The 25,791-nt window shown below is 35.6% G+C and overlaps 2 protein-coding genes across 2 annotated transcripts; one reads left to right on the top strand and one right to left on the bottom strand.

The window, feature by feature from the left end:
• Positions 1–1,365: 1,365 nt before the first annotated feature.
• Positions 1,366–18,792, bottom strand: LOC120631136 (low density lipoprotein receptor adapter protein 1-A-like). Its single transcript, XM_039900582.1, has 6 exons — positions 18,678–18,792; positions 6,581–6,754; positions 4,599–4,704; positions 3,022–3,193; positions 1,841–1,903; positions 1,366–1,497 (listed from the first exon to the last, which is right to left on the bottom strand). Exons 1-6 carry the CDS (start codon positions 18,724–18,726, stop codon positions 1,417–1,419), a joined length of 645 nt encoding a protein of 214 aa, XP_039756516.1. The 5' UTR covers positions 18,727–18,792; the 3' UTR covers positions 1,366–1,416.
• A 3,692-nt stretch (positions 18,793–22,484) lies between these two features.
• LOC120631120 (inhibitor of growth protein 5) lies at positions 22,485–25,791 on the top strand. The gene has a single exon (XM_039900562.1). It carries the CDS (start codon positions 22,700–22,702, stop codon positions 23,522–23,524), a length of 825 nt encoding a protein of 274 aa, XP_039756496.1. The 5' UTR covers positions 22,485–22,699; the 3' UTR covers positions 23,525–25,791.

Raw genomic sequence — 25,791 nt, 5'->3', positions numbered from 1 at the left:
CGACATTAACAATTACAGACCCGCTTTAATCTTACCAGCTCTTAGTAAGGTCTTTGAAAAAATTATATTAAATCAACTTTTGAATCACTTCAATGTAAATAACTTACTACATCTGGAGCAGTACAGTTTTACTAAAGGTCGTAGCACTACGGATGCAGGCGCTAAACTTTTAAAACATGTGTACGATGCCTGGGAACGTTTGCAGAATGCCTTTGGTGTTTTTTGTGATCTATCCAAAGCATTCGATTGTATATATATACATAAAATATTTATTTTATGATCAACACAAATATATTTTTTTGATTCATAATATATTATTATTATATAATTGATGAATTTCTTAATGATAAGGTTGCTTGGAAGCATCCGGCTCCGCTTTCATCTCTAGATGGTAGACAAGGTAGAAAAATAAATTTTAAAATGTAAAATGTAAATTGTTGATATTGGAAAAGAGCAACTGCTGAGTTTCTTGCCGGATTCTTCTCGGTAGAATCTGCCTTCCAAACCGGTGGTAGAGTACTAGACTACACACAGACAGGCTAGACATTTTTAAAAGTGCTTATATTAGGCCTACTTGAAATAAATGAATTTTGAATTTTTTGAATCAGTACAAACTTATTGTTGGTGTCACGTAAACAGAGTGCAAAGAGTGACACCGAATAACGTAGAAGAGAAAATGAGTTTTTTTTTTCTTAATAGTAATAACCGAACAAATGGCCCACCTGATGGTGCAATTACCTTATTTTTTATATTATAATTTTTTTTTATATTTTCGTCTTCATCTCATCACATGAGTCAAAACAGACTGGTTATATTCGAAGGCTCACTTGACAATATTATTATACTCTTTGTATTAACAAAGAGTATTGCCACCATTGCTCCCAAACGACAGTTGATACTCCTCCAATAGGCTCTTAATTTGATCTGTCCATTTCGGATCTCTGACATGCTCTGTTACCAAAACCCGTTGCTCTGTTACTGTAACTGCTTGAACCAAAAGCCAGTTATGGGTGTCCATGTTTTAGACATATTGACGGCCGATTGGCGACCCTACTTCTGGGTCTAAGGCTGTGGGTTCGATGCCCACAACTGGATTTTTTTTCTATAATAAACATAAATGTTTTTCGGTTGCTGGGTGTTGTAAGTTTTTATGTATTATTCTCATAAAAATTGTCGTAGTGTATTTTATATAAATCCCATAAAATTAAATAAACCATCAGCGCTGTTTTTACGTGACAGGACTTACACACCTACTTACATTTCCAAAAACAATATTATTACTTACATTATATTTATTACTTAATACATTATATATTATAATTAATTATTATTATATTTTTTTTTCCTTTTTTTTTAAAGCTTAAGTCAGAGTTTTATTAAATTAAGAGTATTTAGTTTAGTTTATATTGTTATTGTTCAGGCGAAAGTCACAAGCGGAGCGGGAGAGTTCCATTGCTCGTTTTCAGTTTCTTCGTCGGATTCATCGGGGAAATGGACCTGGAATATATCACATATTAACATTTTTTAATGTTAATGAATATTTAGCTGTTCTTCGTCCACGTTTATTACGGTTTCTTACAAATTTCGTGGGAACCATTTATTTTTCTGGTTTAAAAAGTAGCATAGGCTATTACTCTCTGTTCTTTCAACTAACTCTATACCAATAATTAAGTCAATTAGTTGCTTAGTTATGGCATGAAGTAAGGACAGCACACAAACTAACTAAGTTTCTCATTTATAATATTAATACGGATTGACAACTTAATTTCCTTGTTGGAAAAATTATACAACGTTTATTTCATTTTGAATAGACGAAAATAATGTAAACAAATAAAAGTACCCATGGAGTCACAAGGCGCTGGCCACCCGATTTTAAGGACGCAGCTTCGTTTGCTTGCCAAGCCTGAAAATAAATATTAAATTAATATAAGATTTAAATAGACAAAGGCTTAATTATCACTACGGAAATATTGTAAAACTGAAACTTGTATTGTAAAGTGTACAGCACTTAACTGAAATGTTTGGCACCTCTCACTGTCTCTGTTTCAATATTGTGACATGGTCCTAGTAAATTACGTGAGTAAAATAGTTAAAAAGCGCCTTAATATATCGCGATTCTTTACACTTCGACGTCATTTCAAACTATTTTTTTTAAAGGAAATGACGTAATCGATTCCAGGTGTAGTTAATTCAATCATGATATAATATATGATAAATGTCTATAAAATATCTTTGGGAAAATAAAGTGTTTTCGAAAAATTAGATGCCGCAAAACATTAATCAGGATCAGTGTTTTTTGCGGTAAGGCATGCCTAAGAGTTCTTCATAATGTTCTCAAAGACGTGTGAAGTCCACCAATCCGCACTTGGCCAGCGTGGTGGACTACGGCCTAAAACCTTTTCATTCTGAGAGGAGACCCTTCCCTGTGTCGGTAATGTGTTGATAATGATGTTGATGATAACTGTTTTAGCTGTTTGATGAAGATTTAAGAAGTATGCTTTTTGGCGATTTTACGGCGATTTAAGTGGTGTAAAAGTAAAACAAAAATCTATAGTGATACTAAAATAATGAACATTCATCAATTATATATATATATATGGCACGTGCATCTTTATTAGAAAATCAATAAACAAAACAATCCACACTAATATCACTTTCACAAAAAAGAAAAATAAAACTCGTCGAGCCAGTTTCCTTACCTTACCTAGAACAAGAACAAATTATGGTAAAAAACCCCTTACCTTTGAAGGCGCCAAATTTTATAATAAAATACCTATACTTATAAAAAATGTAAACTCATTCAATGTATTCAAAACTAAATTAGCTTCTTATATATTAAGTAATACCAATAAATTTAAAGACGAATACATTGAATGAGTAGATAATAGTAAAATTGAATTTAGTTTAGTCTAATGGCGAAGTGTATTAATTTATTATAGAAAACTAAGTTTCCTATGTAAGTGACTCAGGTCTTTTTATGGGAATAAATGTCTTTAAACCTAAACCTAAAAGTAACAGTACCTGGTAAGCATCGTTGAAGGCGTGTGCGAGCGAGAGGGCTAGGGCGCGGGCTTGCTTCCGTCGGGCGCAGACGAATACGTGCACCACGTGATTCTCTTCCCCGCCTGCGCTTTTGCCTTCGACCACCGCAAAGACTCGCGCGTTCGCAGCATCCGCGGAGCAGTATGAGATCCTTCAAAATTATAAAAATTGGGCTAAAATAAAGCGGATTTATTAAAAACTAAAGCGGTGATAGCATGTATTTAGCTTTCCTTTCGATAGACCGATCTCAATCCCTAGTTCCGCACGTAACGCTATTAGCTCGCGCGCTAATAATGCCTCGACTGTGGAATGCAATGAACCACATTTATAGTATAATGTAATATTATCAAATTGTGCTTAGATTGGTTTTCATATTATAGTACATGAAGAAACACTTTAGCCTTATAACATCATTAGTAACTATAGATTTAAAAGATATTGTTGACACGATTTATTTATCGCAAGGTACAATGTTCTTTCAATAAGACAGGCAGGTCAGGTTAGTTCAGGAGATAAAAGAGTCAATGATTTTTCTGCTATCACATAATTAATGCGCGGTGCTCTTTGATACTAATACACATTATTTTGTCATTACATAAGAAGTCGTATAGAATTTTGTGACAGAGCTCGTCCGGTGTAGTACTGCTGCTATGCATTTTTCTGCCGCCAAGAAGCATTACTGTGCTTGACATGAGGCTTGACCTACGCCCCAGTTTGATGGAAACAGAGCGGCATTTTGTAGGACGTATTTCTTGCATACCCTGCGAAGCTTTGCTCTGTTTGTAGGCAAAGATTTACCAATTACCATCAAGTAGGTCATGTGCTTGGTCAGTCAATTATTGCAAAAAAAATACACAAAAGATGTGCCAGGATGCGCAACAGTGGGAACCGATTTTATTTTATCGTTTAGCTATCGACTGAGGTGATAGGAAACCTAAATCAAACCGCTCTTTACCCAGCAACATGTGTACGTAACTACGCCCGTGCAGGCCACCCACTCCTTGCCACGATTAGTGGGAGATCGAAAACGAGCGGTCAATCAACCCAGTAAACGCTCACCAGCCAAAAAGGTTTCGTTCTCAGGTACCGTTCCCAAACATTATCTGTTGTTGCATTATCATTATACTCAGCCTATAAATGTCCCACCTTCTTAAATAAACTATTTAACAACGGCAGAAATGGGTCACTATAGATAAATGCACAGAATTAAGAACAGACAGAACCCTCATTCAGCCATTATTGCATGCAGTGTTTGTGTCCAAAACAGTGAAAACGCTCCGCGCACATCTCACTTAACACCCGCGGAATAATGCTAGCTCACAAACTTTACTAATTTTCCCCATTTTATTGTAAACGTTTAGAGAATTAGAGGTAAAATAAATACTGTTAACTGCTAAATAGAATGAAGTGGCTAACCACCTGTTCAAGAAAGACTACTAAAGTGGAGTGGTTTTTGATACTTCAATATTAGTCGTGTACACGGTTTCTGTATGTTCTTAATTCCGTGGATGATGCCGCGCACTAAGATATAATCTAGAACTAAACTAGTTAAGTACCTGTAAATAGAGACGCTGAGAACATTGTCTTGCGACTCTGCATCGGACACCAGGATGCCCTTTGGACTTATATCCAAGAACACTCTCTGCAACTTTTTGTTAAAGGCTGAAAAAAAAACGCAGTGTATTCATTTATTCCAAACAATCTATACTAAACTTGAATAGTAGTAGAGACGTTTTTGAGCTCGTCTGGGAAAGTACTGTACTACCGCAATAATTATTTCTGCTGCACCAATGTTATGTTTCGAAACGGAACACTGGTTACCGGTGGTAGCCGGTGTTATTTCAGACATAACTACATCATATGGACCCATTACGGGTCCACTACAGGGCACAGGTCTCCTCCTACAATAAGAAGGGGTTAAGGCCGTAGTACACGCTGGCCCAGTGCGGATTGGTAGACTCCACATACCTTTGAAAACATTATGTACAACTCTCAGGTATGCAGGTTTCCTCACGATGTTTTCCTACACCGTCGAAGCAAGCGATATGTCTAATTACTTAAAACGCACATAACTTAGACAAGTTAGAGGTGCTGGTATTCGAACTCGGCCCTCCGAAATTGACGTCGAGCTCCTGCGCGACCACCGCTTCGACATAACTACGCCTTATGCTAATGGAAACAGGGCGTCACTTTGTAGAGCATATGATCCTATGACGCTCTGATGTTCTACAAACCATCGGGTGTGGAAGTTGCTTGCTCCGTCATTTATTATTATGTAAGAAAAATAGAAAGACAATACGGATGATTGTTTTTTAATACTCTTTTGCCTTTAGTAGAAAGAAGTTCGCGGCACTTTGATCCACTGTTACGCATTTTATTTAAGATTAATTTTCAATCATTGGATCGACAAGCAGACAGAAGACATTTTTTTAAACGTTAAGGTTAAACTAATGTAATCATTTAATAATAATAATCTCTTTATTTCGGGCAAAGCCAATAAATAATACATTTATAATAACAAAATTAGAAAAAAAAATGCAATATAAAAAATTACAAAAAATTCATAAGAGTGCGTTATTTCATATTTAAGGACAAACATATCATATATTTATATTTTAACCATCCTGTTTATCTCTTGTCTCGCGCTTATCTATATCCTTCCACCTTTGCACCACCGAAGACCAAACATTGTTCAAAATATTTACAACATTTTTGCACAAAACCTTGAACCATACGCGATTAGCTAACCATCCAAAAATATTCTCTTCCGTATGATAAAAAGTACGCAATCTCTTTTAAACACGACCGAGCTGAGATAGAAAAATTATTTAGCGTTTGTCCTTCGCGCCATTTTCCTGAAAATCTACTGGGCCGATATTTATTTATTTTATTTTTGGAAAACCAACCGTTGTAAATAGTAAATAGTTAACAAATTGCTAATAACTTATATAATATATTATATAAGTTTTATATCAACAAGGTTACCTGGAACCCAGCAAAAATGCAGCAAACTATAACTAAAAATTAAGTTTACCTAGCATGCAACAGTTTATGTATTAAGTTGCGACGTACCCTATTCATATTACCATAAAATAAATCAATTTCGGGGTCATTGTAAAAAGATTTAAGAAGGCGAGAGACAAAGATTACAAAATTATTAAATCTGTTCTTAGTTTTACCCTAGAACCCTAGGGCTCGAAGAAGCGAAGGGATCGTCGGCCTGAAGGCGCCTCATATGAGGCCGAACCTAGGCTCAGGCGACGATTGGAGTGAAAGGTTTATGGACGGTGATTAGTCCGCACGCTTCCGAGAAAGTGGCGCGAGCCCACGTCCATATGACGTTAGAAGTCGGGGACCTCGTCTTCGCGTGCGAAGACGCTGTGCAGAGGTTGATTGTTTGTTCTGATAGTATTGTCAGTAGTAATCTGATCGCCAGGGTCGTAAAGGATATGTTTAGGCCTCCTCTTGTTGAGAGTGGCGCTAAGGTAGGGTGAGTAAAAGGAAGCCGGGGCAAAGAACAAGATGGTAATTGTCTTACTTTTGGCAGTGTGCAGCGCTGAACGAACTGCTAATGCAGTGGCGGGCGCGGATGCTGCGCGTTCCACAGGAGCGATGCCGGCGTACCGCACCTCCGTACTGCCTCTGCCTTCCTTCGCTTCTCTCCACCAACCCTCCCCTTCACATTCAGCAAGAGCCCACTCCTCGCACAACTCTGAAAATTAAACATAATTTTCACTTTCAACTTTATATATTCAAATAAAAATATAACATACTAAAAATATAACGAACTTAGTACCGCGGATCATTTCTTTTTTTGATGAATGTTATATATAAATACTTATTATCATATTCCGGTCTAAGCGGAATCCAAAAAATCTAATATCATAAAAATTGGTCCAGACATTCTTGAGTTATAAATGGTGTAACTAACACAACTTTCTTTTATATATATAGATTTTACAGGTTATTATTTTTTATATTATGCAGTTATAGTAGAGTGTTTGTATTTTTATATGTTTGTATAATGGAATGGAACATGTATGGAATATTGTATATTGTATTTTTGTATATATCTTTAATATGTTATGGTTAATATTATGCACTATGTTATATGTTTATTTTATGTTAATTTAGTTTAAATCCTAGTATTTCACCAATGTGTGTTGAACCACCTATAAATTTCTTAAAGCATTTTCTCGCATGCCTTTGGTTGCCTGGAAGAGATCGCTATATAGCGATAAGATCGCCAAATTGTGCGCTCTACCTTATTGTGCTGTTGTATCTCTGTAAATTTTCTTTGTGGTGTACAATAAAAGTGTATTCATTCATTCGTTCATTCATTCTTCGCACCCTTAAGCCTTGTCGACTCGTCAGGGTACTGCACATTCCTCTATGGCATATTAGGTACATAAATAGGTACTAAAATAAAACGAAACAACAGTCATCATGCTCGGAATGTCGGTATGCGAGAAAACATATTGTTGGTAGGGTATTCTGCAATTTAAACAGTATCAAAACACATATAACACACGCGAAGTTCGAAATAATTGTTAAGGATAGTAACGCCCGCTTTTATCCAATATGAAAATTAAGCTTAATTTGTTATTTTCCGTGAAAAGCAGCAGAATCTGTATTGTGTAATTTATAATTAGATGGAGATGTTGACTTTACAATTAATAATTGTTAAGTAAATCAGATGATAGTTGCGAGAATTCGTCCCCTGTGATGACCTCTTTAACTTTGGTGTGATATTTGCAAATTTTTTTCCGAAGAAACTCCCAACATTCGCGTCGCGCTACTTTAAATTAGAGGATCAGGTCAGCTCAGTTCAAGTCGCTAGTCAGGAACCTATTGCTTAAATTGCAAATAAACCTAAGAAAGTTTCTTATGTACTTAAAATAAATAACTAAAATAGATAAGAAGTCTCGCATTAAAAAAGCGGAAGCAAAAACTTGTGTTGCAATGTAGAAAGTTCAAATCAGTGAACGACCGCGATAAGCTAATCGCAGTGGGTACTGCAGTAGCTATGATTTCCTTTATAGCTACATAATAATATAACTATTGGTAATAAACTATCATTATAATCGAGCATAATTGTCCGGCCAATCGACGTTATGAAATTCAGCGTGCTACTGCACAACTTCTCACGTTAAAACTTAGGTAAAAGTAAGTTTTAGGATTCCTCACAAAAATGATGAAAAGGTCACTTAATCCGTCTGCCACAGTTAACTTGTATTAGCGAACTCTGATGTTTGTCAAGTTGAATACTTGTCGACTAGACAATATGACACATGGCACAAAATAGAGATACTGCTCTTAAAATTATGTGCGATAGCTCATTGGATCCGGAATGACGCCTAGAAAAATGTGCCAAAAGCGTGCATTAGCACATACCTAATAAACTGCAAAAGTTATAAACAATTAAAAATGGCATTTCGTTTTTTTCCAATATTTCATTCATCATCATCATCATCACATCAACCGATAGACGTCCACTGCTGGACATAGGTCTTTTGTAGGGAGTTCCAAGTTCCACGATTCTGAGCCGCTTGGATCCAACGGACGACGCGCTTAATGTCGTCTGTCCACCTCGTTGGGGGTCGACCAACGCTGCGCTTACCAGTACGGGGCTGCCATTCCAGGACCTTGGGACCCCAACGTCCATCCTTTCTCCGAACTATGTGCCCGGCCCATTGCCACTTAAGCTTCGCGACTCGTTGAGCTATGTCGGTAACTTTGGTTCTTCTACGAATCTCCACATTTCTGATTCGATCGCGTAGGGATACTCCGAGCATAGCTCTCTCCATCGCCCGCTGAGTGACTCTAAGCCTTCTTATGAGGCCCATAGTTAACGACCATGTTTCAGAGCCATAGGTCATCACTGGCAACACGCACTATTCGAAGACTTTCGTCTTCAGGCACTGAGGGATTTTTGACGAAAAGATGGCACGAAGTTTCCCGAACGCTGCCCATCCGAGTTGGATTCGGCGGTTCACCTCCTTCTCGAAATTGGACCTACCTAACTGGATCGTGTGTCCTAGGTATACGTATTCGTCAACAATTTCGAGTGCAGTGTTCTCAACGATTACTGGTTGAAGCGGAACATGAGCATTAGACATAATCTTCGTCTTGCTCATGTTCATTCGTAGGCCAACCTGTTGAGAAGCTCTGCTGAGACCATCGAGCATCGTATTTAGGTCTCCCAGAGTCTCTGCCATTATGACTACATCGTCGGCAAACCGAAGTTGAGTGATGTACTCGCCGTTAATGTTGATGCCAATATTTCATTAACTATTAATATTTAAGAAATTTCAAAAACAAAAACTCTGAAAGAGGAGGAAATTTTTCAAAAAAAAACTCCCACTCCCACATCTCCATTATTTAAAAATTTTTATTTGTTAAAAATTTAAAAAAAATATTTTAAACAAAGTATAAATATTTTTTAAACTTTTATGGCACGATCTTGTTAAGTATAAGGCTCTACGAAGCGAAAATTTTTTACAACTATTAATTAAAATTTTTTTTAGTCTAATCTACTGTAATTATTTTTCATTTTCATATTACCAAGTTTTGACGGACCAAGCATTATGCCCCAGCTGATGGTATCTTCATTGTAATCCATCGCCTAAACATAGCAACATTTCGGCGGGCGAGCAAGGAATAAATAGGTCCTACAGAGTGTGGCAGGGTGATTACGTATCTCGCGACAGCAATGCGACAGGCGTAAATCTTGCAATCACTGCTGTCAAATGTCACTTTTGTTTATTTATTGTATGGGAAAGTGACGTTTGACAGCAGTGATTGCAAGATTTACGCCTGTCGCATTGCCGTCGCGAGACACGTAATCACCCTGCCGTTCTGTGTTCATCAACCTTAGGCGTAGTTTAATTACGCCGGCAACCACGTCCTTAGAACGGCACAAAGCATGCTGCTCGGCGGCAGAAATAAGCACGGCTCTCTCAGAAAAAGCTTGACTACTATTACCTACTTCAAGTCAAAGTCAAAACTTTCTATATTCTCTATTATGTATCTATAGGTATTAGGTGACACCGTTAATGCTTACATATATAATTACCTACACCCAGTGGCGTGCACTTCATACAAGCGCAAAAGCACTGCCTACCCTAAAAATTTTGTATCTCTCATAAAGGAGAAGAATTTCTCTATTTCATGCCATCTTCCTTCTATATGCCACTGCCTACATCTATAATTCATTTCCACAATGGTAAAATTTCAAAATTCATTTATTTCAAGTAGACGCTTACTTTTCAAACTTAAAGTCTCTGTTTGTAGTTCTGAAGGCCGAAAGTAATTAGAAAAAAGAAAAGTAGAAAAACAAACAAAAAATATTTTTTTATTTATTTTATATTTCTGTTTTGCGCTCAACTCAGTTGGTACTCATGGCATAATTATGTTAGCAAAAACGGATACTTGCATAAAGCACCAGCAATTTGTGCTTGAAAGTGCACTCCGCTTACGACAGTTTGCATTTAATATTATCAAACCCGCATTTAATATTACCTACAGTTTTAGAGCAATACATGATTGCTTTATAATTGCGGCCGAAAATTTAATGGGTCAGATTACAGTTGATCAAAAGGGGCCTAAAAAATCGATGATATTTGGCACAGGTTGTCTACTAAAAGAGAACGATCAATAATTTTTTTTTTTACTTGTTATATTATGTCAACAAAGTTCAATCCCGGATAGTTTAGTTTAGGATGTATGTTCGTTTTAAGCCATTGAATATCATTTTGTTAACCGGCGAATGAAACCATTATGTACCTTTTCTCCATTGTTCTCAAAGGCGTGTGAAGTCTACCAATCAGCACTAAGCCCGCTTGGTGGACGACGGTCTAAACCCTTCTCATTCTGAGCTGAAAACCGTGCCCCGTAGTGGGCTGTTAATGATATAATGATGATGATGATTAAGTAAATGATATTATTTTCATTGTTAAATAGTATTGTTGTAAGCTCCTAAGGCGAATGAAATAGCAAAGTCAGCATTTGTGCCTTGTTACCTAATTCACTTCCACTAAAAAGCTACAATTAAAATAAGCTAATATGTACGTACGTACAGTCTTTTATTTTCTATTTATACTCTTCTTTGCACACTACAAATTAAAAAAAAAGAAGAAGAAGAAACACTTTATTGCAAGTATAACATATATACAGGAAAAGAAACAGTAAGGCGTATACAGTACACAATGTAGACATGCAAAGGCGGTCTTATTTCTGCTAGCAATCTCTTACAGGCAACCTTTGTAGACAGGACTTACAGCAAAAATAAAAAAAAACACAGACAGAAGCAGTATATAAAAGGCGGCCTTATCGCTTAGTAGCGATCTCCGCCAGGCAACCTAAGATAGGAATAAAGAAAGGGTAGGAACTAGGGTAAGGAAAACATGAGGATAACAGACTGTAGGATGTATATAATTAAAATACAAAATACATAACAATAACTAGATACTAATAATTGAACTATTTTAGCGGAGCACGGGGCTGTTTCACCGCCAATTAGTAAACTTCAGACTGGTGCTGAGAACTTCTTGATGGCAAAACCCAATACTTATTCATTGGTCTGACCTGGGGTTCGAAACCAGGAACTCGTGATCTGCATTCTACCATGCCAATGATTAGACGAACGAGGCAGTCGTAAAAGAATAATATTTAAGTATGTCAAATGCATATAATATGACAATCTGATCCGCATAGGTCTCGCTGTCGAATAAAATATTCGCAAACGCCATCCTACATGAAACGTTATAGAGCGTTTATCGACACTCTATCCAGGTCAGTTTGGAGATAACGAAAATAGGCCGTAGGTCAGTATATTAGGCGTAATAGCGTATCGATAGAATGGCCAATCTGATCTCTTATTTATTACTAAATAAGCTACCGCCCGGTTATCGATAAGTCTAGGCCGTGTAGAGTTTTAATAGGTAAACCAAACTTTGTGTAATCAGAACGGGCGTATTCTTTCTTTAATTCAGTTACAAGGCAACGAAATTGTATTTATTTAGTCTACTTTAATGCGTGCAAAAGTAAATATGTGTATATTACCTACAAAATAAGTTAAAGACTATTCAGATACCTATTTGCAAAGACGGTCGGTCTTATTGCTAAAGTAATCTCTTATAGAATTGTCAATTACATTAATTGTTGGTTTATACTAATATTGATAAGTATACTAGAGCTATCTACTTTGGATTTTTAAATATCCCTTCATTTCCCATGATGAAATGGGTGTCGCCATTTTTTTGCAAGGTTTCACACAGATAAGTGCAACTAAAGCATTATATTTTTTTCCAAGTACAAATATGGCACCATTTAAAATAAACAGTGCTTTTAAAACCCTCTTTTAAGCACATTAGTACTAAGGCTCGGCCTTAAAACAAAAATTAAAAATGAAAGAAAAATTAACTTAATGCCGCTTGTATTATAAATGTTTAACCATTAACCATTTTTTTTTTAAGCTGAAAGAAACCCAATAGGTACCTAAAAATGTTTGGCTCGACCCGGGAATCAAATCCAGGACCTGGTAATCCATGGTCGAACATGCTAAAGCACTAGACAAACGAGGCATAGTACCATAAAATCAGTGCATCGGACAGTTATAGGTGCAAATAAATCATAACGGATTGAGATGCGCAGTTATAATTAAAGCGTTCATAAACCTTAGATAAGACTTGACTAGAAAGTAAGGAAATGAACAGGTTGCGCCTTCGTAGAAAGTAATGTATAAAATGTGTCAAAGCCTATATTTTTTTTTCTTGGCTTTATGGAGGCGAAGGAATAACGGTGCAGCCTACCTTCCCGATTGAAGCATGTTGTAGTGACCGTAGATAAAATATTGTTAGAATGGCGAACCTCATAATCGAGTAAAGAAACCGCAGATTCTATAAGTCACTTGTCTGTTCTTCCGGGTGTATAGATCTTTTTTCTATCAAAAAAGAACATATACTGAATACCAAAACAAATTATTGAAACCAACCCCGCTTTCTTAACCCTGGGTTGGATTCCCACAACTGGAAAATGTTTGTGTGATGAACATTTTCTATTTGTGGGAATGTGTGTGTGAGTGTGTGGATTAGTGTTTTTCAGTGGCTGGGTGTTTATCTGTATATATATTTATTTATTTAAACAATTTTATTGCATAAAATAGGAAACACCTACTTAAAATTAACTATGAGCAAAAGGCGGCCTTATCACTAAAAGTGATCTCTTCCAGGCTTCCTTAACTATCGGAATAAGGCAATGAGTGACGGGCAATCGCAAATATCGCAAATCGGGTATTTATTTATATTTTTCATAAAAATATTCATTAATCATCTGAGTACACAAGCTACGCTTTCTTTGGGGCTAGATGGCGATGTGTGTATTGTCGTAGTGTTTTTATTTATTATTTAATGGTCTCTTGCTGCTTTAAAGAAGGCCCTCATAAGTAAGACAAAGTATAAAGTTTTAAAAGCTTGGCTGTACTACAAATTACTCTCACTGAGTTTTTCTTCATCATTTTTTCATAAACCCATTTCCAGCCCACTAAAGGTCACGGGTCTTCTCTCAGAATGAAAAGGGTAGTCCAACCCGCTGGCTAAGAGCGCATTGAAATACTTCTCATGCATTTGAGAACTTAGCGGAGAACTCTTTTACATACATGGTTTCCTTACGATTTTTTCCTTCACCTTGATATTTAAATGTTTAAAACGCACATAACTCCGAAAAGCCAAAATCCTAACCTAGGCTATCACCGGGGCTGCTCTTACATAGGTTTCAACATGGTCTTAATGACACACCGAAGTAATATTTAAAAATTAAGTTTTAAATATGGCACACCTTGGCGTCTCGAAAATACCTCGTAAGCCCAGGTTTGATTTCCGGCAGGGGCCATTTGGCAAATTATAATTTCAGAATTTCTTGTGGAAGGCTTCGGCGGTGGTTAATTACTACTCTACCAACAAAGACGTGCCGCTAAGCGATTTAGTCCTCCGGTGCGTGGAAACTGATTAGGGGTATGAAGGACTACTATACTCCCTAACAGGCCCGTTACCATTTTAGACTGCATCATCACTTACCACCAGATGAGATTGCAGTCAAGGGCTAAATTTTAATGGAATAAAAAATAAAAAAAGTTTATTTCGCAAGTACCGAAGTATATTTTCAGGTTCATTGTACTTTGAGCAAATAAACGTTGAATTCGGAACACAATAATTTTACTCCTACTCAATTTGGAAGCTGATGTAACAACTAGTAAATATCATAGTATTGTACCTAAGCTTATCAGCAATAGGGAAGCACTAACCTTGGGAAGGATGTGTATTGTCAGTTCAAACTAGAATTGTAGGAAATTACATGTTCGCGTCATCATTCATCCGTCAACATATTATAAAATGTACCAACGTTTATTTAATTAGGTTTCACATTTGTTTTATAAATATAACCTAAAATAAACTATGTAAAACTAAATAAAATCTAAAGCGTCTTGGAAACCACCGCAGCGAGGCTCAGTTCCTAAGATGCTGGCAGCATTGCCCCTTTGGATGGCCAAACTAATTCTTTGGCCAAGGTGGAGGAGGTGTAGGAGGAAGATCTTTCTATTGTTACGGTCGCTCGCGATTTATAGCTCCCGTAAATCTTAAAATCCCAGCACGCAGCTGTAAATTTTCTCAGTTATGAGCGTTATTAGCTATTTAAATATAACGTGCTTCAACGGTAAAGGAAAACATCGTGAGGAAACCTGAGTGCCTGAGAGTTCTCCATAATGTTCTCAAAGGCGTGTGAACTCTTCCAATCGGTGGCCAGCGTGGTGGATTACGGCCTAAAACCCTTATCATTGTGTGAGGAGTCACGTGCTGGAGTGATCCGGTAATATGAAGAATAGTCAGCATTCGCGCTATGCTGTGTTCCGGCCTGAAGGGCATCGTTGCCGGTATAATTGTCATATGAGGCCTAACACCTACGCCTTGGGTCGATGGAAACAAGGTGGCACACCTGATGTGCCACTTACCATCACGTGGGCCACCTGATTGGGCCGTCAATAATTATTACTATAACAAAAAATATATCGAATAAAACGTGGACTAAGCTGAAGACAATAGCTAGTTAGCAGTGGCGTGCATAGAGGGTATGCACAGGGTATGCAGATTATATAATATTGAATAAAATCTCCATTACGAGTTATAAATACTTGAGGGTTGGCTTTTTATAGTTCTTACAATGCCTATTCTTAAGTTTTTTATAGCACGTACTAGAGATTTTCTTCATTTCATGTCATCTGCATACCCTGTGCATATCCTCTTTGCACGCCACTGCTAGTTAGAGTATTCATTTAAAATCATTTCACATTTTTCATTTTTTATCACGCGTAATTTGCCAAAACCGCGTTTGTATATACCTATGTTGCAATGCTTTGGGTAAATAAATTTCTAACGCCGCGCCGCAGTGCACTCGGTCATGTACACCCTTTTAACACCCATACAACACATATACAACGTGTAACGTAATTACGAAGTAACGCTGAAGGGTGCATAAATATATTTTATAAGGAATCATCCTGTAAAAATATTAAATCAAAAGAAGCATATTTATTGTTCCATACTAACTAATTCAATTCATTCTAAGTATTTACTTATGACAACCCTATTGAAGATAAAAGACCGACACGTGCATAGTACCTATGATACGAGACGCGTATTAAATAAAGTGATAGGAGGAGTCACTCGATTTTACTTTTGCATGTGATTTTAGGTATCTTATATCTTTCAGTAAAAAAATCTCCTTACTCAAAAACTATTAGCTGATAAGTATCATAGACAGTAAATAATGTACTTCTAATGCCTCTGAAGTACTACTTCAGTTTTCATTTTCACGTTCCTATATCAAAAAAAAACGTGGACGAAGTCGCGGACAGCAGCTAGTTGACTATACATTCAAAACCACGACTTAAAAAATTCGGCCTACATACCCTTCAAGTCCAACATGTTGCAAAATGAAGTGGGTACCTACTTTAAGGACCAGGCTCGGCAAATATTTACATCTTTACACGGCACCGCGCGCCTTAACTTGCTTCCGATGACCACAAAAAGTTAGTCAGCGATCACCGAGAATCCATAGGTACAAATATAAAAAATTGCTAAAGTGATTGTTTGTTTGTTCTTCATTTTTTTGATGAAAGCGGAGCAACCTTGTAATTAAGAAATTCATAAATTGTATAGTAACCTCTACCACTATAAAATGAATCCTCAGGATATGAATCACCATGCAAAATTTTGCCTATCGGTTTGGTTAGGACGCCTTGCATCGGCAACCAAACTTCCAAAGCTATATTTATTAAAAATCTGTTCATCATCGTCATCATCGTCAACCCATTACCGGCCCACAACAGGGCACAGGGCTCCTAGAAAAATGAGAAGGGGTTAAGGCCCACGCTGGCCCAGTGCGGATTGGTGGGCTTATACCTTTTTGAAAATCGAGTTTTCATCAGATGTCGACGTTTTGAGGTCCTAGAAAGCTTTCCTGACTATTCCCGCGATGGTGTCATCATGCATGTATATGTGTGTGTGTGTGTGTGTGTGTGTGTGTGTGTGTGTGTGTGTGTGTGTGTGTGTGTGTGTGTGTTTTGTAAACCTCTCATAACTTTTGAACGGCTTGATTGATTGGATCGCGATAGGGCACTAAACTTAGATTTTCTACAATTTCGCGATCGATTCGGACCTACAGATTCCGAGAAATCCCAAAAATTATTTTAAAAATTCAAAAGACTGGAACACAGCACTGCTGCTTTGTGGCACAAATAAGTACTCTCTCTCTCTATTGTCGTTCCTTCATGACTGAAGATCGTGGTCCTGGTGAGATCTCAACTTCGCGTTGGTAAACTGTCTCCATCGACTTCTGTTGGAGGTCATTTTTGCGATAGAAGCGGTCTGAGTTTGATTTTTTCAGCTGGTCTGCCCATCTTGTTGGGGACCGGCCTCTAGGTCTGATACTGATATCTCTCTTTTATATCAAGAAGTCAGCGTGGGCAGCAGTAGGATATTATTTATTAGCTCATTATATGTTCATCATCATATCAACCCATTACCGGCCCGCTACAGGGCACGGGTCTTCTCCCACAATGAGAAGGGGTTAAGGCCGTAGTCCACGCTAGCTCAGTGCGGATTGGTGGACTCTACACACTTTGCATTGTGTATAACTCTCAGGCATGTAAGTTTCCTCACGATGTTTTCCTTCATTGTTAAAGCAAGTGATATTTTTAATTACTTTAAACGAACACATTCTAACTGTGCCCCCCGAAAGTAAAGAGCTCATACCCACTGAGCTATCACCGCATACATATTATGTATGCATAAATATTTATAATGCTATGATATATTTATAGCCACGATATTTTATATATGGATCTGCTACCCTTTACAATCTTACTTAAATTACTTTCTCCGAGGGGTGTCTCGAAGAAATTGCTTTGGCAATAAGACCGCCTTTCCGTACTAATATTTGTATACATTTATTAAGTAGTCTTTTGTGTTGTTTCTTTATTGTGTGCAATAAAATGTTTATCTATCTATCTAGGATATTATTACTAGGCTGACGGTTCAGGATATGGTACAAATTACAACCTCAATAGCTGCCTATACCGTACCGTGCAGAATTACGTTCAATCGAGCCTCAAACGTCAGTGTAAAGCGATTACTGTCTCTTACAGAAAACTGACACAACAAGTTTTTTCTAATCCCGAGAATCTCCCAGTAAGGTGTGTTGCGAGTTCCAATTCCTTAGCGATTAGAGAGAAACTTAAGCGTCGTTGAAATCTGAGCTAGTTAGTAAGTTCGGAATCAACATTTATTTTTTATTTTTTAATAAGTAGATACACATTAATGCGTAAAAATTGGTTGAAACCTTTTGTGATATTTCTGTTTGCGTTATTTTACTCGTAAATAACTACTGATTGCTGTCGAAAAAAAATTTTTTGAAGAAGTATAATATTTTTTTCGCGTATTTTGAATTTTTTCGTTGCAACCAAATGAGAGCTCAATGTTATTGTTTTAATACGACTTAAAGTGTAATTTTTAATCTAAGTATAACATTTTATATTTTTATTTTAATGCGAACTTTTGACATATTTATACTACACTAGCTAGTATTGCGGAATGTTTTTAAATAATAATTTACAGCTATTATAAGTGATTATTAATAATTTTTGCATAAAGCTTTACCTTCATTAAAAGTGCCGATTCCAAATAATATTATTATTTAAGTTTTCTGTTAAATTCTTTTAAAATATATATTTAATAAATTTTATTCTAGCGTAGAATACAATTTATTAAATATATATTTTATTAGTTAATTTTTTAATGAAACAGGTTATCATTTTAATTATAATTCCTCCTAACCCATGGTTTACCATTAGTTAATTTGAGGCTTCTTACATGAAAATAAAAATAAAAATAATATTGTGTTAATGAAAATAAAAGAAATCGAATAAACAAATTGTGTCTTATAATCCTCAGAACGGCATATTTAAAACTATCCATCATATAAAAATCATGCTTCTTGGATGATGGGAAAAAACCTACCCGAAGAAAAAAAGTTTTTTTTTTTTTAGTAATTTTAAGCAAAACCAAAATGTATAAACTCACTTTTGTGTTTTGAATGATTTTTCCACATTTTCCTGAGTAGAGTCGTCATATTTATGTTATAGCTCTCGTAATGTTAACTTTACAAACTTTATTTAAGCACGCAGCTTTTCCCGTGCGTGGTCAACAGATAACTGCAAGTTCGCGACGCGACCAACCCTCTGATAATGGGCATACGAGATGTAGGAACGATCGCTAGTTTACAGCGTAAGTACATTTGCACGCAATCGTTTTATATGCGCAATTAATTTAATATCAAAGTTATTGGAATAAAAAAATAACCTTACCTCTAAGCAATAAGAAAGTTAGCTTTTATATATTTTTTTTTAATGTGAAACATCTATTGGCGTACCTTGAAATAAATTCAAATCGTACGCCGTCATGGCAAGTGGCATGACACTTATGACATCATTCCCCCTGCATCCCCTATTATTTTTATTCTGTAATGGATGCTAATGGATTTTTATTATGCTGCCAGCATCTTAGGCACTATGCCTCGTTATTGTGGTTTCCATTTCATTTTAGATTTAATTCAGTTTTATGTTGCTACATAAACTATGTTAGGTTATTTTCGTCTATAAATATTTTACGGTGGTATAAAAGCGGTGATAGCTTAGTGGTTGGAGCTTCAGCCTCCCTTTCGGGCTAATTGAGTTCGATCCCCGGTCCGTAATTCTAATTTTTCAGAGTTATGTGCGTTTTTAATTTAAGAATTTAAAAAAAGTTTCATTTGCTTAAACGGTGAAGGCTAAAGCTGGCAGACTCCTTTGAGAACATTATGGAGAACTCTCAGGCATTCCTCACGATCTTTGCTCGGCCAAACACTGAGAAACCCAATACCCATTTCTTGGTCGACATGTACTTGAACCTAGGACTTCGTCATCCGAACGTCTTCGTTAAGCGTTCTTTACAGATCGTCGAAGTGGCTTTCGTCCGTGAATCAATCCGCTTGTCTGTATGCCAGTAGGTTGTATCTTATGAATCGTACTATGTAGGGATATCAATGTTTCAGTGGGTGCATTTGTATCAAAATAAAATAATGTTTAATTTTTAACATTTACAAAAGGGGAATTTATATTAATAGTTTTGTGCTCGATTTTAAAAATAGTAGGTAATTGTGGCATTACACGACGGCCGAGTGACGCAGTGGGCAGCGACCCTGCTTTCTGAGTCCAAGGTCGTGGGTTCGATTCCCACAAGTGGAAAATGTTTGTGTGATGAACATGAATGTTTTTCAGTGTCTGGGTGTTTATCTGTATATTATAAGTATTTATGTGTATTATGTTCATAAAAAAATATTCATCAGCTATCTCAGTACCCATAACTACGCTTACTTTGGGGCTAGATGGCGATGTGTGTATTGTCATAGTATATTTATTTATTTATAAAAAATAAAAAAAAATTACTCTACAGAGTTACATACCTATTGCACGTTGGTAACCAAAGATAAAACACTATGATGATACCTACGGAACTCTCCATATGAGAGTGCAACTCGTACTTAGCCGGTTTTCTATCGAGTACATACAGCAAAACTTCAAAACTTCGTATTATCAATAATAACTTGCAAACTCAATCAAAATGTATGTAGGTACCAATAAGGAAACAACAAAATTGCAGTGATTATTGCTTGCACCGAACTCTGCTTGCATTAAACCGTAATTATTTGGCGGCAAAAAACCTGGTGGGGTCGGTCCAAACGAGATCTGAGGGCAAGAGCTCCGTTGTTGCATCAGAAATGATCGTCGAACGGTAGCTCCTTGCATCAGGAATATTTCTTAAGGAAACAGGATTCGATTTAGAACTCAATTTTTTCTTAGCTAAGTTCTTTGGTTTTTTGGCTTGTCTCCGTGGAATCTTTTTACTTTTTGATGTAAAGTAATGTTTAAAAAAAAGAATGAATTCCATAAATGTGTTTTAAAATAAATAAAAACAACAGACTTTCTATAGCCAAGCCAAACTCGATGTGGAATTTATGTAAACAAACCAAAAATCACGATGTTTACGTTGTCACACTTTTAATAATAAACATTGTAATTTTATATCCATTTCCAAGTTAAACATAAAATTTTAGCTTAACGCCGTTTTCTAAAAGATTATTTAACCGCCCAGTATATAGTAGGGTTATAAGTAAGTAAAATAGCTTATAACTAAAATATACAAATATTTAATTACTACTACATGTCTAGCAACCCTATAACCTACTAATTACCTTTTTGACGACCTCCCTGGCGCAGTGGTGAGCGCTGTGAATTTAGGTAGGAGGTCCCGGGTTCGACCCCGGGCAGGGGCAATTAGGGAATTTATAATTTCTGAAATTTTCTGGTCTGGTTCGAGGCCTTAGCCGTGGCTAGTTACCACCCTACTGACAGATACGTACCGCTAAGCGATTTAGCGTTCGGGTACGTGGTCGCGTAGACACCAATTACAGGTATGGGTTTAATATTATCGCCATACCCCTAACAGGTAAGCTTGTTACCATCTTTGACTGCATCATCACTTACCCAAGGAGATTGCAGTCAAGGACTAATTTTAGTACGAGTAGATTAAGAAAACACCGGTAACCACGCCCTTCAGAACGGAACACAGTATCGCAACAATGCTGCTTTGGGGCAGAAATAAACATTGCGATAGCAATTCTCCGGTTCCCTGAATAACAGGGCTCGTCTCTGTTACTAAAATCCACAACTTAACGTTAATAGAGATGTAAATTTGAACTGGCATTACTTTACGATTAAAATATTTTCATTGTAAATTCTCAATAATAACAAATGATTGAATCATTATTTTGACAATTCTACTTTTTGTCCACACAAATATGTAATTAAAAATAATGAATGAATTCACTTTTATTGTACACCACATAAAAATATTGGAAAATTGTAAATACAAGTACATGTACACAAATATATGTGGATAAGAAGTGCAAAATTATGAAAATAATGTAAGTTTGTTGGTAGCTATGTTCCGCTCATCAGTGCATCAACCATATCGCTTGCGTTCTTAATATAAACAGGGTAGTTTAGCCTGGAAAAGCACGAGGGTAACATACAAATGGGAATTTAAAAATATCTTTTCACATGCACGGTTTCACAGCTTAAAAAATCTGGGCAACATTTTGTATAAAGATAACTTTCATCATAAAGGACTACTATTTAAGGATACTTTAAAGCCGAAAAACCTTACAGTTCTTGAGCTTAAAGCGAAAAACGAATGACCGCCGTAAAACCAACACGTACATGCACGTTACATGGCCCTAGGTGTGCAACTGTTACTTCCGGAATCAAAGAAATACGTCTAAATTTTAAGTTTGATAAAGTATAACTAAATAAAATAAACTTTCTTTTGGGAGGCAAGATTTAAATTTAAGGTTGGTACAAAAGTCACCACAGGGAGAAGATCTAGTTCGAATCGCGGAAAATTACTGTCAGCAGCAGTCTGTGGGGCTTATATCCTAGTTTCTATCCTCATTGGATCAGACAAAAACGTGGTCTATAACTCTATAGGTAGTCGTCTTTATTTAAAAAAAAACTCTATGAAAAAAAAGCGTCTTTACAAGATGTTTCATTTTACGCAACTGGAGTGTTAGTTAACATTTTTAATTAATTTGTATATAATGGCAAACAATTACTTTACAAATTTTTATTAAATTTAAACTTTAAATTTAATTTAATTTTTATAATAAAAAAAGTATATAATCAAAGGAGTTAATCCGTTTTTATTTAATTTAAGATTTTAAAGTAAATTGCTAATTTCGTATTTGTGAATAGAAACGTAATTCGTTCAATTTGGTTGGTTCGCTTGTGAAGATTGAATTAAGTTGCTTGCTGTAATGTGAGAGAATTGTGTGCAGTTTTTAGATTTTATTTCCTTAATCTTTAAATGATTTTACCGATTTTCTTGTGTGAGTTAAAATGTTAAATTTATCTAAATTAAGTTAGTGTAAATTAAATTTACTTCTTCATTCATTTTTGTGCTGCTGGCATAAATTTTTATCGAGCACGGTCGTTACAAAATATTGCAAAATGACTTCAGCCCTTTATCTGGAACATTATTTGGACAGTCTGCAGCACTTACCCATAGAATTACAAAGGAATTTTAAGCTGATGCGGGACCTCGACGATAGAGCTCACGGCCTAATGAAGACAATCGATCTTATGGCCGATGATTTGTTACCAAATATATCTACAATGGACGATGATACGAAAAAAGAAAAGGTGAACACTATTCAGGGGTTGTTCAACAAGGCAAAGGAGTACGGCGACGACAAAGTTCAGCTCGCAATTCAAACATACGAGCTAGTCGACAAACACATACGTCGACTTGACTCTGACCTCGCGCGATTTGAATCCGAAATTCAAGAGAAAGTAATGAGCTCTCGAGCGGCGCAGCAAGCAGCCGCAGACCAAGAGACCAATCCTACCACAGTCAAAAAGGGAAGAAAGAAACTTAAAGGGACTGAAAAAACTGCAACAACAGCAGGTAAGAAAAAACGCACTGGCGCATCAAGTGAGGAGGAAGCAGTAGCTAGTGGTAGATCAGCGGCTAAAAAGAAAGCGCAACGCAAGGGTACCACCACCACAACCGCAACTGTTAAAGAACAGGAAGAAAATGCTGACCTAGATTCGGTCGGAGGCATGGCTCATCCTAGTGATGTACTGGACATGCCTGTCGACCCCAACGAACCCACATACTGCCTTTGCCACCAAGTGTCCTATGGAGAGATGATAGGTTGTGATAACCTTGACTGCCCTATTGAGTGGTTCCATTTCGCATGTGTAGATCTTAAGATAAAGCCAAAAGGTAAGTGGTACTGCCCAAAGTGTACTCAAGACAGAAAAAAGAAATGATCCATAGTCAAACCTCCTGTCCAACCTGCAGAAAAGACTGTAATAATAAAGAAAGAAACAAAGTGATTATATTAGGCTTTAAGAATAGTATCTAATATAACATATTGTTTTCTATTAAAATATATTATATTGATTAAATTAGGAATAATTTATTTTTAGCATAAATTGTTTGATCATCAATTATAATAAGAGTAATATTAAATTATGAATATATAGGTTGCTTCACATTAAAAAAGACCTCTGGTGATTGACCTGTGCAGTAGCCAGTTATTTAAATTTTATTTGTTGAAACTGGCCTGTTAATTAATGTTTATTTCTTTATACAGCTGTAATCAACATTAAACCTATGTGTTATAATAAAACAATGGGCTGAACACTGACAAGTCTTAAATTATTTGTTTAAACTGCCCCTGCACAGTAAATTGTCATAGCTCTTTTTATGTGATCTGCGGCACATTAACTTATAAAACCTGTATGATGTATTGATTTTAAGAGGTTAAGAATGTGTGAAATGTATGAATCAGTAATAATGTAGAGTGGTCTGTTTTTGAAATGTATTAAACCTTATAATACAATTTTCCTTACAAGCAACTCTACGTACAATGGATAGTTCCCGCCAACTAGGTGCAGATACAGGCTGGCCCAGTATGAAGGAGAATGCAATATTCTTAAATTTTGTAGATAAGTACTTAAAAAAACAGATGTCTAAAAAAACCATATTGAATCCTATTATATTGGAATCACTATGGTTTCTTTTAGTAAATAAAATTATATTCTGTGATTTGCCTTAATGATAACAATTCTTTTATATTGTTGCAACATAATATTACAATTACCATGCCTTAATTATGTAATAAAGTAATAGTTGCCTTATATATAGAGGATAATTTAAATCTATATCACATTGTCTTGTAATATCTTGCAATCATTACATATGTTATTAAATGGATTGCTACATCATAATTATTGTTATTGTTTTTAACTATAATTAAATTAAAATTATTAATATTTCAACAACCATTAATTTTATTTGTTTGTTGGTTTGTTTAATCATTTTACCAAGTCTGTGACATTGTTGTTATGAACTTTTCAGGTAAAAATTTAAATGATCAATAAAAATCATTTCAATTTTGTTCCAAACTTAAAAGATGTAAAAAAATTACTAAATTTTAGCATTTTTGTCATCATTAATTTCACGTTTATTCATATTTTAAATCAGGAGTATCCCTTTTGGGTTAATTCTATACTTGCAAACTAATTTTCTTTTAAAAGTCATAAAGTAACTATAGTTATTTGTGTTTAAATGCTTTCCAAATAAATCGCTTTTGAGTTAAGATGTATTTGTACAATGCACATGGGCCTGACATTTACACTTACTTTTAATTTGTTTTGGTACCTACTAAATAAATTGACAAAAATAACATTTCGTATGTACATTTTGTATAAATAAGATACTCTGTCACTATTATTGGTTTTCCAGATGTTGAGCACATTAACACTGGGTTTCTTGCTAGCTAACTTACAAAAATAGTTCCCAAATTGTAGTTTAGCTGTGTGATCTTATTTTTCATTGTTACTTTTTGATGACTGACATGATATCTAATATATTAATGATTGATGCTGCATACTCTTACTAATTTGGACCCATTTGGTTGATATATGTTTGTGTAAGAAAGCTGTTACTTTCGTTTAGTTTATTAGTCCTGTAAAAATTCACAGCTATTATGTATTAATGATTATTGCTTTTTTAAGTATGTATGTATTTCTTTTTATAATTCATTTTAAGTTACAATACAAATTCTGTTAAAGAATCAATTATATGCATTGAATGTTTAATTTGTCTGTTGGATATTATTTGTGTAAGTAGGTATATCATTATTTTGACTATAACTAACATTTCTTTTAGATACTGTAATTATGTGTCGCTAGACATTGGTGAACCCTGTTACTCTGGCATAAAAATGACAACAAAAATGATTTATAAAAAAAAACATAAATTATGACACATCTTCAAACGAAGACACGATTTTTAGGTCACTAATTATATTGTTAAGTGGTTTTGAATTATAATGAAATAGAGAAAGTCTGGAGTGATAACATCACAATGCTTCTAAAAAAACAAGTGCAGAAATTTACATATTCTGAAATCTAAAGATATTTCATGTTTTATTGAAATCAAACACCAACTATAATATACAAGTAGTCTTATATATATAAGTTTTACAATTGCCTATAGTTGTTAATTTTATTAAATATGAATTAATGAA

This window comes from Pararge aegeria, chromosome 17 (assembly GCF_905163445.1).
Source record: "Pararge aegeria chromosome 17, ilParAegt1.1, whole genome shotgun sequence".
NCBI classification, from domain to species: Eukaryota; Metazoa; Arthropoda; class Insecta; order Lepidoptera; family Nymphalidae; genus Pararge; species Pararge aegeria.
Note: the sequence above shows the minus strand (reverse complement) of the source record. Positions and strands in the feature narration are given on the sequence as shown.